General features: G+C 36.1%; 1 protein-coding gene across 1 annotated transcript in view; it reads left to right on the top strand.

The window, feature by feature from the left end:
* PRIM2 (DNA primase subunit 2) overlaps nucleotides 1-14,712 on the top strand; it is a 291,593-nt gene that overhangs the window by 157,505 nt on the left and 119,376 nt on the right. Inside the window, exon 8 of the mRNA XM_028510638.2 lies at nucleotides 8,412-8,479. Within this exon, the coding sequence (XP_028366439.1) occupies nucleotides 8,412-8,479 (68 nt within the window). The remainder of the gene's footprint in view (nucleotides 1-8,411; nucleotides 8,480-14,712) is intronic.

Below are 14,712 nucleotides of genomic sequence, written 5' to 3' on the forward strand. Positions count from 1 at the left end.
TTTCACACCATAGGTTTCATGATCAAAAGTTAGTGCTGGAATGTCTGCTTGCACTATTCCCAGGTTTACTCTCTCAGTTCTTCATATCATCCAGACCTCTGAACTGGAAATATCTTGTTACCTCTGCACTGTTTAATATTCTTTGGAAATTAAACTACCTGGGCATGTTTAGAGCTCAAATGGAATCTATGCGTTTTGCTTGACAAAGTTGCTTGACAAGGTTGGTTTTTAGAGCTTACATATTGAAACTCATGTTTGTGGCCAGCTGATAGAGAAATTCCCATGCTCCAGAGCACTGTACTGATGAAACGACCACTGTTGTGAAGATCCAATGAGATGATGTGCATAAGGGCCCCATGAATGCCAGGAAACGTTGTGGGCATCGAAGCACTCACCTGTTAGGATTAGTGACAAACAGCCTCACAGCCAGCCCAGGGAGACCGTGAACCTGGGGGGCAAATTTGGTTCCAGAGCAATGTGGAATATAATGTGGCGTCTCACTGTTTGGGATTTGTAATTGGGAATCATTGTATTATAAGAAAATGCAGATCAAAAAGACAGAGGATTTTCCATTGTTAAAATCAATGAAATTAAAAGAGTAGCTGCCTGTGAAGTTAATTGTACTTGACATCTGCCTTAGTCCCAGTAATAAAAGTGATAGTTCTATAGAACAACCTGTTTTCTCTAGTGCTGTGTGTGTGTGTGTGTGTGTCTGTTTTCTTTTTTTTTACTGTGGGGGTCTCTGTTTAAATAAATTGTTGCCTTTTTGGTTTCAAAAAGTTATTTTCTCGACCTATAAATTGTGTGTCCCCTAGATTGTTTGCATAAGTGTAATCTATGCATCTTTGATTTAGTAGAAAAAGGTGGTTGTTCTAGATTTTGAGTTGGTATTTTGGGGATTTATAAGGTGCAGTAGAAGCCATCTCAAATATCATCCCCCCTTCCATTTAGAAAAGGTTATTGAATGTTATACCTGCATCACACTTACTGAAAGAAAAAACTTAATTTTCCCTGAAGGCATCCTGTCGTTTCCTGTGATCTATACCCCAATGTTTTTTTTTGTATTAAAAATACAGGTTAAATATTAAGATAGTAAAATGCAGCATATGAAACAAGGAGAATGTGAAGGTATTTTGAAAATCATTCCCCATTTGTTTTTCATTTAAAAAGACACCTGTTGGAAACTTGTTTCCACACACACAAAAAATTGCACGTGGATGTGTATAGCAGCTTTATTTATACCTACCACACAACTTATAGCATCAGCGGTGTCCTTCAGTGGTGAGTGGATAAATAAACTGGGGTACCTCCAGATGATGGAATGCTAAAGAGAAGTGAGCTGTCAAACTATGAAAATACACAGAGGTACCATAAATGTATAGTACCAAGTGAAAGAAACCAATCTGAAAAGGCTACAAACTGTATGACTCCAACTGTATAACCATAGTGAGGAGGAAGGGATGAGTGGGTAGAGCACCGAGGATTTTGGGGGCAGTGAGACTGTTCTGTACAATACCACAGTGGTGGATACATGTCATTATACATTTGTCCAAATCCATAGAACCTACAACACAAAGAGTGAACCCTAATGTAAACTATGGACTTCGGGTGATTATGAAGTGTCAGTGTAGGTTCAATTGTAATAAATGCACCGCTTTCACAGGGGATATTGGTAATAGGGGAGGCTGTGGATGGGTGGGGCAGAGGGTATGAGGGGACTCTCTGTACCTTCTTCTCAATTTTGCTGTGAACCTAAAACTGCTTGGAAAAAAAATGATTAGAAATAAAAAACCAAACCAGAACAAAAACCACCTAAAGTTGGTCTCTGTCATTTGTAAATGTACATGAATGCCCCTGCCTTAGTATCACTGGCCACTGTTCTGCTTCTTTGAGTAGAACAAGATTGTATGAAAACAAGGGCCTACCTTGGATTTCTTTTAAGGTGCAGCTTTGATATTAGTGCACATTGCCATTTCTCTTCAGTTTTGTAAGGAAGCTGAAGTGACTGGTAGAGAGTAAAAATACCAGAGAACAAAATTGAGCAATATTTTCTAAGTGAGCATTGTTTTCCTGTCATTTTTATGTGTTTTAATTTAGCCAGTATTGGGTGAGAAGTTCTGAGAGAAGGGATTTATTATTTTAAAAAGAAGTCATCCTCTTGTTCATCATTTTCACCTGATTGAGTCACCTTTGTTTTCCAAATGTTGACTTTTTAAGAACTATTTACCATATCTACTTATGTAGTTACCTCTTTGTGTATTCTTGTTTCCTTACTTCATGCCCATCATTTGAAAAAAAGTTTTTTTCCTCAGGCCCCTTTGTAAAATTCTGCTTCAAAATAGCAGCTGGCTGACAGCACAATCTCCTGTAGGATTTTAAGAGTGTCAGTCAGCTTCATAGCTGGAGGCAGAAGGCTTTCCTCAGGGAACATTTTTTTTCTTTCCACAAAGTGAAAAAGTGAAATTCATTCATTCCAGGTTTGCAACAAGTTAAGTTAAAGGAGCTGTTCCTTGCATTCATATTCCCTCTCCCTCTCCCTCTCTCTCTCTCTCTCTCTCTCTCTTTCTTTTCCTCTCTCTCTCCCTCCCTCCCTCTCTCTTTATCTCTATCTCTCTTTCTCTTCCTCCCTCTCTCTCTCATAAATCTATAGTTGCTTAAAATCAGTGTTGTAAGACTTTTAAATCTATTGGCTAAATTCCTCATTTCTCTTTATTGTCTCATTCTCACTAGGGATAGCACATATCTGACAGATATCTCTAATCTCCCATTCCATATCCAGGTAGCTGCTGTTATAAGTCCCATTTTGTTTCTGGATGTGGCTTGGAACAAACCTTCAACATACTACCCCAGTAAACTACTAGTGAGTGACAGTTGGACTTCCGTGCTTTCTGCATAATCCCTGGGAATTTTTAGCCAGTCCAGAGCTTTACCTGATACTTATTTGCTGGTAACATGTAAATATAAATGTGTAGCTCAATAACCTCTCCTGGGCTCTAGATCCATATATATTCAGTTGCCTTTTGTATATTGAAAAGCACCTCAAATTCAGCATGCGTAAAACTAATAATTTCCTTCCATCTCCCCAACCTCCTCTTCCTGTAGCTGCTGTATTGAAGTTAATACAACTGTCTACTCACCTGGATGTCCTCTCTTACTTCTTCTGTTGTGCATATGAAGCTAGGTAGAGTATCCCTCCTTCATGTGTCTCACATTCCTGTCTTCCTTTCCATTACTACTGCCTCTGCCACCATTTGGTTGTTCATTTTGGATCCCTGGATCACCCTCCTCCACCCATTCCTCACAATGCTGGAAAATCAGTCAATTTTTCCTTCCCTCCTTCCCTCCCTCTCTCTCTTGAACTATTTCAAACATAAATGTATGTAAAATAATATAACAAACACCCATGTAGTTACTTGCAGGATCATAATTCTGCAAATTACTTTTCTCACAATAATCTAATTTTTAAGTGGAAAACCTAAGAATAAACTATCTTCTCTGTTTGCTTTACTCTTAAAAAGATATGAGAATCAAGCATAATTTATATCCAGGTTTACCATCGTTGATTAGAATTAATCTTCTAATTGCTATTTGGATTTCAGTGTTCTTGAAACTTTACATCCTTTTGGGGTGGGAGTGGTTTGAGACAAATGTTTTGGATTCCCTTTCAAAATAACTTATCTGCCAGAAATTGCAACCCATTTATTTAGCAATAATACCTTGGAAATTGTTTAACACAGCACTTTAATTTTCTTATTGTATAATGATAAAGCATGTTTCTTTACGTCTGCCAAGTGAGTCTTATTTAAATAGTCACATTTACAGTATCTGTTCCTTATTTCCTGTCTGTGAATTTTTGAAGCAGTTTCAGTCTTGCCAGGTTAAGGTGTTTTTTTTTTTTTTTTTAATGGATGTCCACTGTAAAAGGCTTCAAACTTTGCATGCTTTAAGATTTTAGTAATGTTGTAATTTAGCTGACATTTCTGCTTTATTTGTGGCTATCATTTAGTGGCCAGAAAAGTACACAAAAAGCCAAAAGACACATAGACTAGAACAAAGGAGTTATGTCATGATTGCCTTTTCAGTAGTGCCTGTTACTGTATGTCCATAACTTGGGTTTTTGGACTGTTAGTTTGGGGCTACTTGTCTCCTTTGAACCAGGGAGCTGTAGTTTAAGCTGCATTGAGTGGTAGAGCATTTGCCCTCCTTTTAAAGGGAGGAGTTCAGATACTCCATCAGCTAGAAATGGAAAGAGAAATGTGCATGGCTCCTCTAGTTCACAGGTCATATTTCCTTAAAACTTTAGAAATGCAAGACCAAAAGGGTCAGCATCTAGGGCAGATTTTTCTAAACTCTTACTTCTATTGGAAGCATTTGAGGTGAATCTTTCATTCATTTCACAATATGTTTTGAGTGCCTACTGCATGCTGCACCACATGCTTTTCTCAGCAGCACATGGGGGAGGAGTGGTGGGCAAGACAGAAAATGTTCTTGCCCTGATGGAGTTTATATTCTCGTAGGGAGAGAAAGACAGGCAGAAGTGAGCAATCTAATAAATAATTCCAGATGATGATAAATGTTGTGAGATACCTGGAATAAATTACCTACAGAGAGGATGCTACTTTATCAGAGGTGGTTGGGGAAGTCCTCAGAGAGGAGGTCACATTTGAGTCAAATCCCAAATGTTGTGAAGGAATCTTCAATGTAAGAATTTGGGAGTCTTCAAGACAAAGTCCATGGTTTGTGAATCTTGAAGAGAATTGTCCGGTTTGACAAGTGGAAGGAATGAGAGGAGGCAGAGGCCCTTTTGCTGTCTCACAGATTGCGGAGTGCGATGAGTCATACTATGCCTGTACACAGTGCCCTGAGTTGCATTGGCCCTGATCTCAGTGACCGACCAGCTGCTGCTTATGATCTGAAGAACCCAGTTTCTTCAAGAATGATATGACATGGTTGGCCCAGATCCTTCTAGACTCGTGTGTGTGTGTGTGTGTGTGTGTGTGTGAGTGTGAGAGAGAGAAAGAGAGAGAGAGAGATGTGCTTTTAAATCTGTGGGTAATAAAAGGAGAATCATTAGTTGGCAAATGCAAATGCATTATTGTTTTTTTTTTACCCAACTATATGGCAAAATGCAAGATTGACTAATGATACTAATCTTGAAAATAAAATTTATTTGAGAATTAGTAATTTGCGATACTTGTCTAAAACAGCACAAACTTTGCATTAATAAATTCAGTATGCTAGATATAGTCTTAATAATGAATGGGCATCTTAACAGCTCACCTCCGACCCCTCAACAATAATAAATGAACTATAAATTATGTCGACTGTATTATAGTTCCCGTGAAACAGCTCTAACTCAGACAACCCATTTAGGCTTCGCAGATGTAAACCATGGTAGCTTTTTCTCTTTCATTCTTGGTGATTTATGGATCAAGGACATTGTTGTTTGTTTTTTTGTTTGTCTTTTATTGTTTTTGAGAGAGAGAGAAGGGAATGGGGAAAAAGAGAAATCAATTTGTTGCTCCAGTTATTTATGTATTTATGCATTCACTGGTTGATTCTCATATGTGCCTTGACCAGTGATCAAACCTTTGCGTATCTGGATGACACTCTAACCAACTGAGCTAACGGGTCAGGGCCAAGGACACTGTTGTTTTAGGAAAAAACAAACAACTGAAATATGTGGAAACCAAAGTCAACTTCAACTAGACAATTATTCATTTTTGATTGTAGAAGAAACCAGTGATGAAATTCTTATGATAGTGTATTACTTTCTTGGAAGGCTGACCATTGTGATTTAGTTTAGTTTTGATTTTCATTTAGTTTTGCTCAAAGCAGGGATTTGAAACACTTTAACTGTGAAATATAGATATACTATTGTTTTCATCAGTGAATAAGAATTACACAGTTGCAAGTTTTTGGATTTGTCACACTTTTAATAAATATTTATCAAAAACCTGTTACATTGCAAGTGTGAGGGATGCACTGGCCTCATAGTCCAGTGGACAGAGTAGTAACTACTGGGGCTCAGAGAGAAATTTGGGGAGAAATGATGGAGCCAGAAGCCTCTAAAAGGATGTTTAAATCTGTCAGCAAAAAGTTAGCAGATGGCTTTGCCTCTTTTAAGAGCTGTGGAATACTGGCTTTATTACCTCATCTCCTTAATGTGAGGAGATATATGCTCCTTTTGAAAATATTGTTTTGAAAGTTGACAGCAACACTTTTGCAAAGCTCAAAATCTTTCTTGAAATAATTTTACTCAGAGCACTGACCCACAGTTTAGGAATTCTTGTCAGTGATTCAAACTTGAAAATAAGTTGTGGGATGGGGAAGGGGTGGAGAGGGAATCAGTGGTTGAGCACGTGTCTTCCAGAAACTGGGGCTGGTGGGGTTGGCAGGAGCTCCACAGTCAGTCACACTGGTCCTGTGCCTAGTGTTTCTGCGGTGTGGACCCAGGGAGTGTTTTAGGAGAATCTCTGATGAAAGAGTAGCCTGAGAGCCTTAGGGAATTAATTATTATTTTTGAAAGTTTTTATTGTATTTTTTCCATTACCATTTAGTCTCCTTCCCCCCCCAACCCACCCCCCACCTGAACCAATCACCACACTGTTGTCTGTGTTTGTAAGTCCTTCAAATGGTTTTAATTAGGGTAACAGTTAACTTGCATTTTGAAAATTTCAATCTGGTCTTGGTGTGGAGAATGAATTAGGGAAGAGAGGCAAGAATTGAGGCAGAAACAACAGTGAAATGGAGATGTATTAATAGTTAGGAAAAAGGAAATGAAGGCTATGATTAAGATAAGAATGAATTGAGAAAAATTTCCCATGGGGAATGAGCAGACATTCAAAAATAGTTTGTTGTTACTGAAGTGTTTTAATTCATTTGCTTTCATTTAGAAAAGATGATTTGATTAGAAGGCATACTATATAGATTGACCTTTGATATTGAGGTAAATAATTTTAATATTTTTAGAGCATAACTTTGGTTCTGAGACATGAAATCTCTTAAACAATGAAAATGGCATTTTGTAAAGAGAGCTGACATTAGCAGATATAGGGTGTATTAAAGTTTTTTGTTTAAAAAACCTTGATATTATTTTATATATCATGAAATACTAGAGTTAAAATTTCTTAGGGATACTGAGTCTTTTCATTGTGTTAGGATCACAGCAGATTGATTGTCTCACTTTATTGATTTTAGTCCATAACTTTGCTAACTTCCACCAAATTGGGAGTATTTCTCCATTATTATTAATATTAGATATGATTTAATAAAAATGACTTCATATGTGGCATTTTAGTAAACATTTTTTCACATATATAATATTTATTAGATGTTTTAAGGGGATGGTTTTATTTTATTTGCATAATATTAAAATTAGGTTTGATTAATTAAATGTCTGTTTTTACAAAATTTTAACATATAAAATAGTTAAAGAGAGAAGACAGACACCCTACATAAAACCAAAGGACATATTTCAGTTTGCTGCCTGTCTTAAGGAAAGTTCTCTTTTGTGAATTGTCAAATGATTTGTTAGAATACAAGAACTATTTTGACATAACAGAATCCAGAAGAAATTTATCTCTTATTTTTGGTTTGGTATTTTAGTAAGGTTACTTCAAGCTATGTAATTACTTGAGATGAATGTTTTTAATTCCTTTGGGTCAAATTCTCATTAGCACAAGAGAACTTTTTTAAGAACGATAGGAAAATAGGTATACATAGAACTATAATTCATATTTTTGCAATAAAGTCTACCAGAGGCTCACATTTCTTTGATTCTACTGTGAACTTCATGCACAGTATTTAAGGATAAGGCTTTGACTCTTATGTTTTGTTTCCTAGGGCAATTTGGTATTGTCTTTCAATATTAAATACTTTTGTATGTTTAAAAGACATTCTTAGTTACTTATAGTCAGATGGTTGTCAAATGGAGGAATACGTGGTAGTGTGTGTACAGGTGTGTGTGTGCGCGCGCTTCTGCATGTAACCAATTTCACAGTGGCTTAGCTGTAAATGCACGTCCCTTGCTCCAGTTTTCGTCATTCCAGGGCTGAGCACTACAAGGTGGGGGTTGCTCTACATTTAGAAGTTTTTCCATTTTTATTTACAAAGAAAATATTTTCATGACTTGAGGCTTTTTCAAGAACTCAGATGGTATTGTTTGTTTTGCCTGCTTTTTCTTTCTTGTAAACTCAGTGACATAACCTATAAATTTAGGACCACATAGTTTGCTTTAATTATATAAAGTGTCAGTTTCCTGTACAGTTCTTTGATTCAAAGAGAAAAATGCCCTTACATGTTAAGTACTCCCTCTCCCTTTGCTACCTTATCCCCATTTTGCATTCAGTGTTCAGACATGTTCATATTTGACCTTTGCTGTTTTTACTAACCCTATTCTTTGTTTTTAGTTAACCGCCAGGTCCTTGCCTGCTGTGCAGTCTGATGAGAGACTTCAGCCTCTGCTTAAACATCTCAGGTAATATGAAGACACATCCTTGTTAATGCTTACAAATGCAAGTGCATTATAGCAAGTCAAGTGTATTAAAGTGGCAAGAACCCCTTCAATTATTAAAAACTTAGTTTTTTTTTCTTGCTTTAATTCAGTGACTTAAGATGAAGTTCTTAATATAATACACTTGTTACCATTGACTTTAGGGTACTATAGAAAACTCTTTCAATTCAATAAAAGTGTATAGAACGAGTTGATAAGTTTAAGTTAAAATGAGTAGAGATGATTGGCAAAAGGAAGATCACTAAGAATTTGTATTTAAGCTATTTACTTAAATACAAAGCCAAGGAATACTTTGGGATCCCCACATTGATTATGGCGGAAAAAGAAATAGGTAGGATTTATTTTCCAAATACAAAAATAATGTATCCTCATTAAAAACAAACAAACTTAGAAAAAACAGGAGAGTAAAACGAACAACCCAGAATACTTCTTCCTTTTATAATGTTTTTAAAACCCAGTGTTGAGATTATACTTTTATATACTTTATTTTTTTCCTTTTAAAATAAAGATTGTAAGACTTTTTGTTATTAGACTCTCTCCAAAAACATAATTTTTAGTGACTATATGATGCTTTCTTATATGGATATACTGTAGTGTATTTATCTCTCTTTGGGGGGCATTTAGACTATTTCCAATTCTTTTCACTAGTATAAAAAATACCATATGTATACCTTTATCTCTGTTTTTGACCATTCCATTAGTATAGACTTTCAGAAGTAGAATTCCTTTGTCAAAGTTTATGAACCATTTCAAAGATTTAAGTATATGTGTGTTAAAATCTTATTCTACGTATATTTTCATATTGTACAAGGTCACCCATGTTACGATACTGTAAACAAGCTGGGGCAGTCAGGACAGTTGCTAATTTAATAGTTAATGTAGAGATACTATTGTGATCATGTACATTTCATTTATTTAGAATGATTTTAAAACATTTTATTACCAATTCTTATTCTGGGATAGGATTAACTATTTGTATCTTTGTGCATTTATTGATAGCATCTTCTGATTTGTATTTCATCTTAAGCAAATTTTCAATATAAATAAACTTTAAATATATTAAGTAAACTTTCAATATAAAAGATAATAACTCTTCATTGTATTTGTTACAAACTTTTTTTCTGAAAGGTTTTAATTATCCAACCTACCCACATTTTCAAGGTTTATGTAGCCAAGCACCAATAGTGGTTTCCTTTATGGTTTTTAAATTTTTTCTTTATCACTTTTCATTCATAAACTTGGATAGATACTAATTTTCAGTATCTTTTAGTATCCTTTCTTTTTTTCTCCTTTTTTCCTTTCCCCCTTCCCTGCTCTCCTATCCTGCTCTCTAGTAACTTTTCCTTCCAGACTTGTACTTTTTAACTTCATAGTTGTTTTGTTGGTTGGGGGGCGGGGGTCAGACTACCATTTCATCAGGACTGAATATCATAAATAATATGCCTAGTTGTTCAATTTCCTAGAGCATTATGTTAGTGAATCACATTTGAGTCATTTCCCCAACCCACCCCTTTGCTCTAATCTGTTGATGCTTTTATCTCGAGTACCTATCTTACTGTGGTAGTGTCTTGTCTGTTCTTGACACCAACTTTGCCCTCTCTAAAATATGTCACATAATTTCCAGAGTTATTATGTTATTCCTTGGCTTAAAACCTTTCTGTCCCTTCAATTTCATTTTGCATGAAGTCTGAAGTTCTTAGTCTCACACACTAGGTTCTCTGGAAGAAGCTTGGCTTGTTTCTCTGGACTCTTCTTTTAGTACTGGTACCCTAAATTCTAGTGCCTTCCAGTGCCTTGAAGTTGCTCTGATACAGCATGCTCTTACTTATCTCTATGCCCTTGTAAATGTTCTTCTTCTGCCTTGAATGCTCTTTTCCCCTTCCGCCACATTTATAACTTGACTAAATTTTGCTTGTCCTTTAATACTTAGCTTGTGTCCTCATTTAGTTCCCATTCTCCTCCCCTCAGTCAGCATCTGATGTTTTTTGTGTGTGTTTCCATAATATCCTGTAGCTACTTCAGTCTCACAGAACTTACAATGTTGTAATTGTCTGTTTACTTGTCTGAGTACTCCATTATAGTATGAGCCTCTCGAGAGCTTGTGAAGTGACTTTCATATTTGTGTCCCCAGTGGCTGGGACAGTATCTGGCACACTATACATATTCATTATATATTTTGTTGAGTGAATGAATGTATATTATAACATTAATATTTTGTTTTTACTTATGTGTACTTTTTATAATTCATAAATCATATTGTGACAATGCTTCCTATAAAACCACTGGTATAGAAGATACACACTAAAAGGGCCAAATCTCACCTCGAGTCAATGCTCGATTCAGTGCGATAATGATGGATTTTCCTTCCTCCACCTCAGTATGGTAATTGTCAACTAGAATTTAGATTAACTACTGGCATGTCTCTTCGAGTCCTTGAAACTTGCACAAACTGTACATTCGTTTAGGGCTTTCATTCTCTGTGCGGTTCACTTCTGCCTAGTTGCTAGGCAACCAGGGCTAGATGCTACATGTAATATGCACCAATTGGTGTTGCTTTTTTATTATTATTAAACCAAATGGTTTCTCATTTTATTACCATGTCAGAGACATCTGTATGTAGGGTGGCAGTTGATGTGCATAGTTTGACACTTGCTGTTGTACAAAGTAACCTCGTGATATGGCTTTCAGTCATATTGAATTGTCTCTTGGCTGTCTTAACACAATGCTTTCTTTTTTTTACCTTTCTTTTGCTTAGGTCAAAACAGGAATGCATACTACTTGGTTTGAGAGACTGTAATGATAATCTTGTTAGGAAAAAATAATCATCAATTTGCATGAACTGTGTAGTTTAAATGCTATGTGGAGGGGATGGACATTAGGTGGTTGAGACTGAAATCATTATTAGATCTGATTTTTAGTGTTTGATGATCAAAGTGGAATGAAGACTATCATTTTAATTAAATTTGTCAATAAAACTAATTTGGGATAATGATACAAATACTTGTAAAAATTGAAGTAGCAATACAGAGAAATTTACAAATCATTTTATAGGACTTAACTGCTTGAAGAGCCTTGGTGTAACAATTATGTGGTTGGAATTTTAAAAATAGACATAATTTCTGCGCTGAAGGAGTTTACAGTTTTGATTTCATTTGAGAGATAGGCATTTAAACATGTTACAAAATTTGTAAATCTTTCCATTAAGAATTTAGCACAAATTACTTAATTTTATTAGTTAAACTGTGCCCCTGACTGAATTATTTCCTTGAGTAACAGGGTTGTGACCTACTGGCTTTGGGTTCCATACTCCCTAGTGCAGAGCCCAGCACTACAGTGGCTCCCAGTGGACACTCAGATTGGACTGAGCTTCATGTTTAGTTGGATGATGATGCTTCCTTAACTAAGAAGAATAAAGGGAGACAAGGAGATTAGGGAATGAATGTGATTGCTGAGATTATAAATTTGGTAGTTTCAGACATTTTAAACTTGAGATGCCTGTGGAGTATATTGGGAGGCATGTTTAGTTGCAGGATATTGAGGGGGGAATGTTTAGTAAGTAGCTAAATATAAACCACAGTTTATGAGTGAGGGGTACATCAGAGAGAGACATCTGCTAATCATCACAGTACGCCTGGTGGTTAAAATCAGGAGAATGATTGTGATTGCTCCAGGAAAGAGTATAGAGTGACAAGAAAAGGGGAAGTGTTTCTGAATAGAACCCAAAGAACATGAGTGTTTAAGTGACTCTGATGAGCAGCAATGGAAATGATAGAAGATGAATTAAAAGAGAAACCAGTGAAAATACTAGGGAAGAATCTTGAATGAAACAGGAACACAGCAAAGAATAGTGATATCAGGTATCAAAGATACTAAGGGAAAGATTTAAAAAAAGGAAAGGTAAACACTGTCAAATCCCACAGGAAAGTCGGGTCAGAACTACATAATGTCAGTTGGATTAGGCACATGTGAGTCACTGGTGGCTTGGCCACCACATTGTAATGGTACAGGTACAAGTCCGATTCCCATGAGGAGCCAAGGAGCAAAGAAGAATTGAGGCTGTAGAGATACAGGGAGTGTAGGCATAGGAAGAGCAAGGAAGGTTAAGAGTACTATATCCTCTTTCAGTGAGCTTCATGGTTGAAGAAGTGTGTGTGCGTTTTTCTTGTAAAGTTGGAAAGATGAGCATATTTATAGATTAAGGGGAAAATGATGTGTATAAGAATAAGATGAAATAATTGAAAGAGGAAGTTTTTAGAAGAGGTAGGAGGAGATGGGATTAAGAAATCAAACTGGCAAGAGTTTACAGAGTACTTTCCAACATGGCTTTTTAGTTCATGCTCAGAAAAACCCAGTGAGGGCAAGAGATGGTCACTTACAATTATCCCTATTTTAAAGTTTGGTGATGGAGCCTCAGTAAGTTCACATTAAAACCTGATATTTCAAATGAAAAGGACTACAATTCCCTCAAAAGAGGTGGATGGATTATTTTATAAGACTTTACTATTTTTGAAAATTGATACCAAGAACTTCTCCATTGGAAGAAATAAACTTGCTTTGTTAGACTTATGCCCAAATGTTACAAATTCTAAAGTGCCAGCGAGAGTTTATACAAACATTGTTTCTGTTCTCCCCAGTTCACATATCTAGGTATGTCATCTAATGTGTCTACATCTCAATGTGACTTCACAATGTAGTGATTCCCATGTATCACTACATTTCCTAGGATGAATTCTATAGTGTACTGAATTTTTAATTTGGAGATATATAAAGGTCTTGGGATATGTTCCTGTGAACGTAGAAGTTTGTCGTACATAAGTATTTTTGCTACCTTATTGACGATGCTCTTGGGATAATATTTATAAAGTAGCATTGAACTATCAAGGGCGTATGTTAAAGGTTATTATTTTTATTTATTATGTCACAAATGCAGGGTATAAACAAATGAGACTAGAGAGGAAAACTTGCATATCATAACTTCAGTTTTGTGATTGAGATTTTTTCCCTTAAAAATAACACTATTCCCCATAGTGATATCTTCTTCCTCATGCCTCCACCTCAAGATCACTTTAATAGTTGCTTTCATTTAATGTTTTTCTTAAAGGATAATTTCAAAAACATTTGTATTTGTTGTGCTTTTGCTCCTCACCTTACTACCGCATTTGAGCCCAATGATGAAGTGTAAATAGAGGATACAACAAGCTAGCAAAGAAAGTATTGCGGGCAGTGAATACTTAGGCTGTGTCGTGTGGATTAATATGTAATGCGTCCTGAGTTTGTAAGCAGATGTTGATATTGACTTTTAAAGTCATTTAAAATAATGAGAGTACCTTCACTCAGTTGGTATTATTACAGACTATTGTTGTGACTTTTTTCCCTAATGTGGTACATTTGGTTAATATGTACCCGTTTCTGTTTATTCCTGTGAAGAATGTGCAAAGATTTCTGTATCAGAAATGCAGTCTCTGTAAGGAAGCTCTCCCCAGTATCCATAGTGGTGCAGTTCTCAGTGTTTCCTTTTTGGATTAGTTCTCATTTTGAAATCAGAAAACTGTGTGGGAATTCATGTAGGTATTAGAAAAATATTTAGCAGATAGAGACTTCCATCAATTGAGGGCTGAAACGAAAGCCTCGTTAACACGGTCCACATGCTTCGGTTGTTTATCAGTTCTTTCTCATCACTGTGTCCAGCCTCTTGGCAGTGCCTTGAACTGTAATATTTATTTCCTTTTCTACATAGAACAATACTAGGCTTTTAGTGCAGTGATCATTGTGAAGGTTTTTCAGGTACCTTGTAAGATATTAATAAATCAGAAAAAATATATCCTTTTTCATTATTTATTGTCTTTGAATTGTTTTTTTTTTTTTCCTCACATCTGTATGGAAAAGTGTTCCTGCCTTCTCAGAGATGCACTTGTCATAAGTCAGCATTTTGTTAAAGGCAGCCTAACGTGTTAAGGGCACCGTAATGGATACTCTGATTAAGTGCAGAGTAGGTAGATGTTGTTCCTTAACTTAAGAAGCTTATATTCTAACAGGGGAAGGAGGCCAATTTACACACACACACACACACACACACACACACGCTCCCCCACCCCCTGAACAAGGCTGTGCTACAAAAATGCTGCAGCTTAATCAAGAGAAAGGTGGGAAATCTTCCATGAGAGGTAGTATCTGTTGTTTTGTTACAAATTTAATGT

The sequence above is a fragment of the Phyllostomus discolor genome, chromosome 4 (assembly GCF_004126475.2).
Source record: "Phyllostomus discolor isolate MPI-MPIP mPhyDis1 chromosome 4, mPhyDis1.pri.v3, whole genome shotgun sequence".
NCBI lineage: Eukaryota > Metazoa > Chordata > Mammalia > Chiroptera > Phyllostomidae > Phyllostomus > Phyllostomus discolor.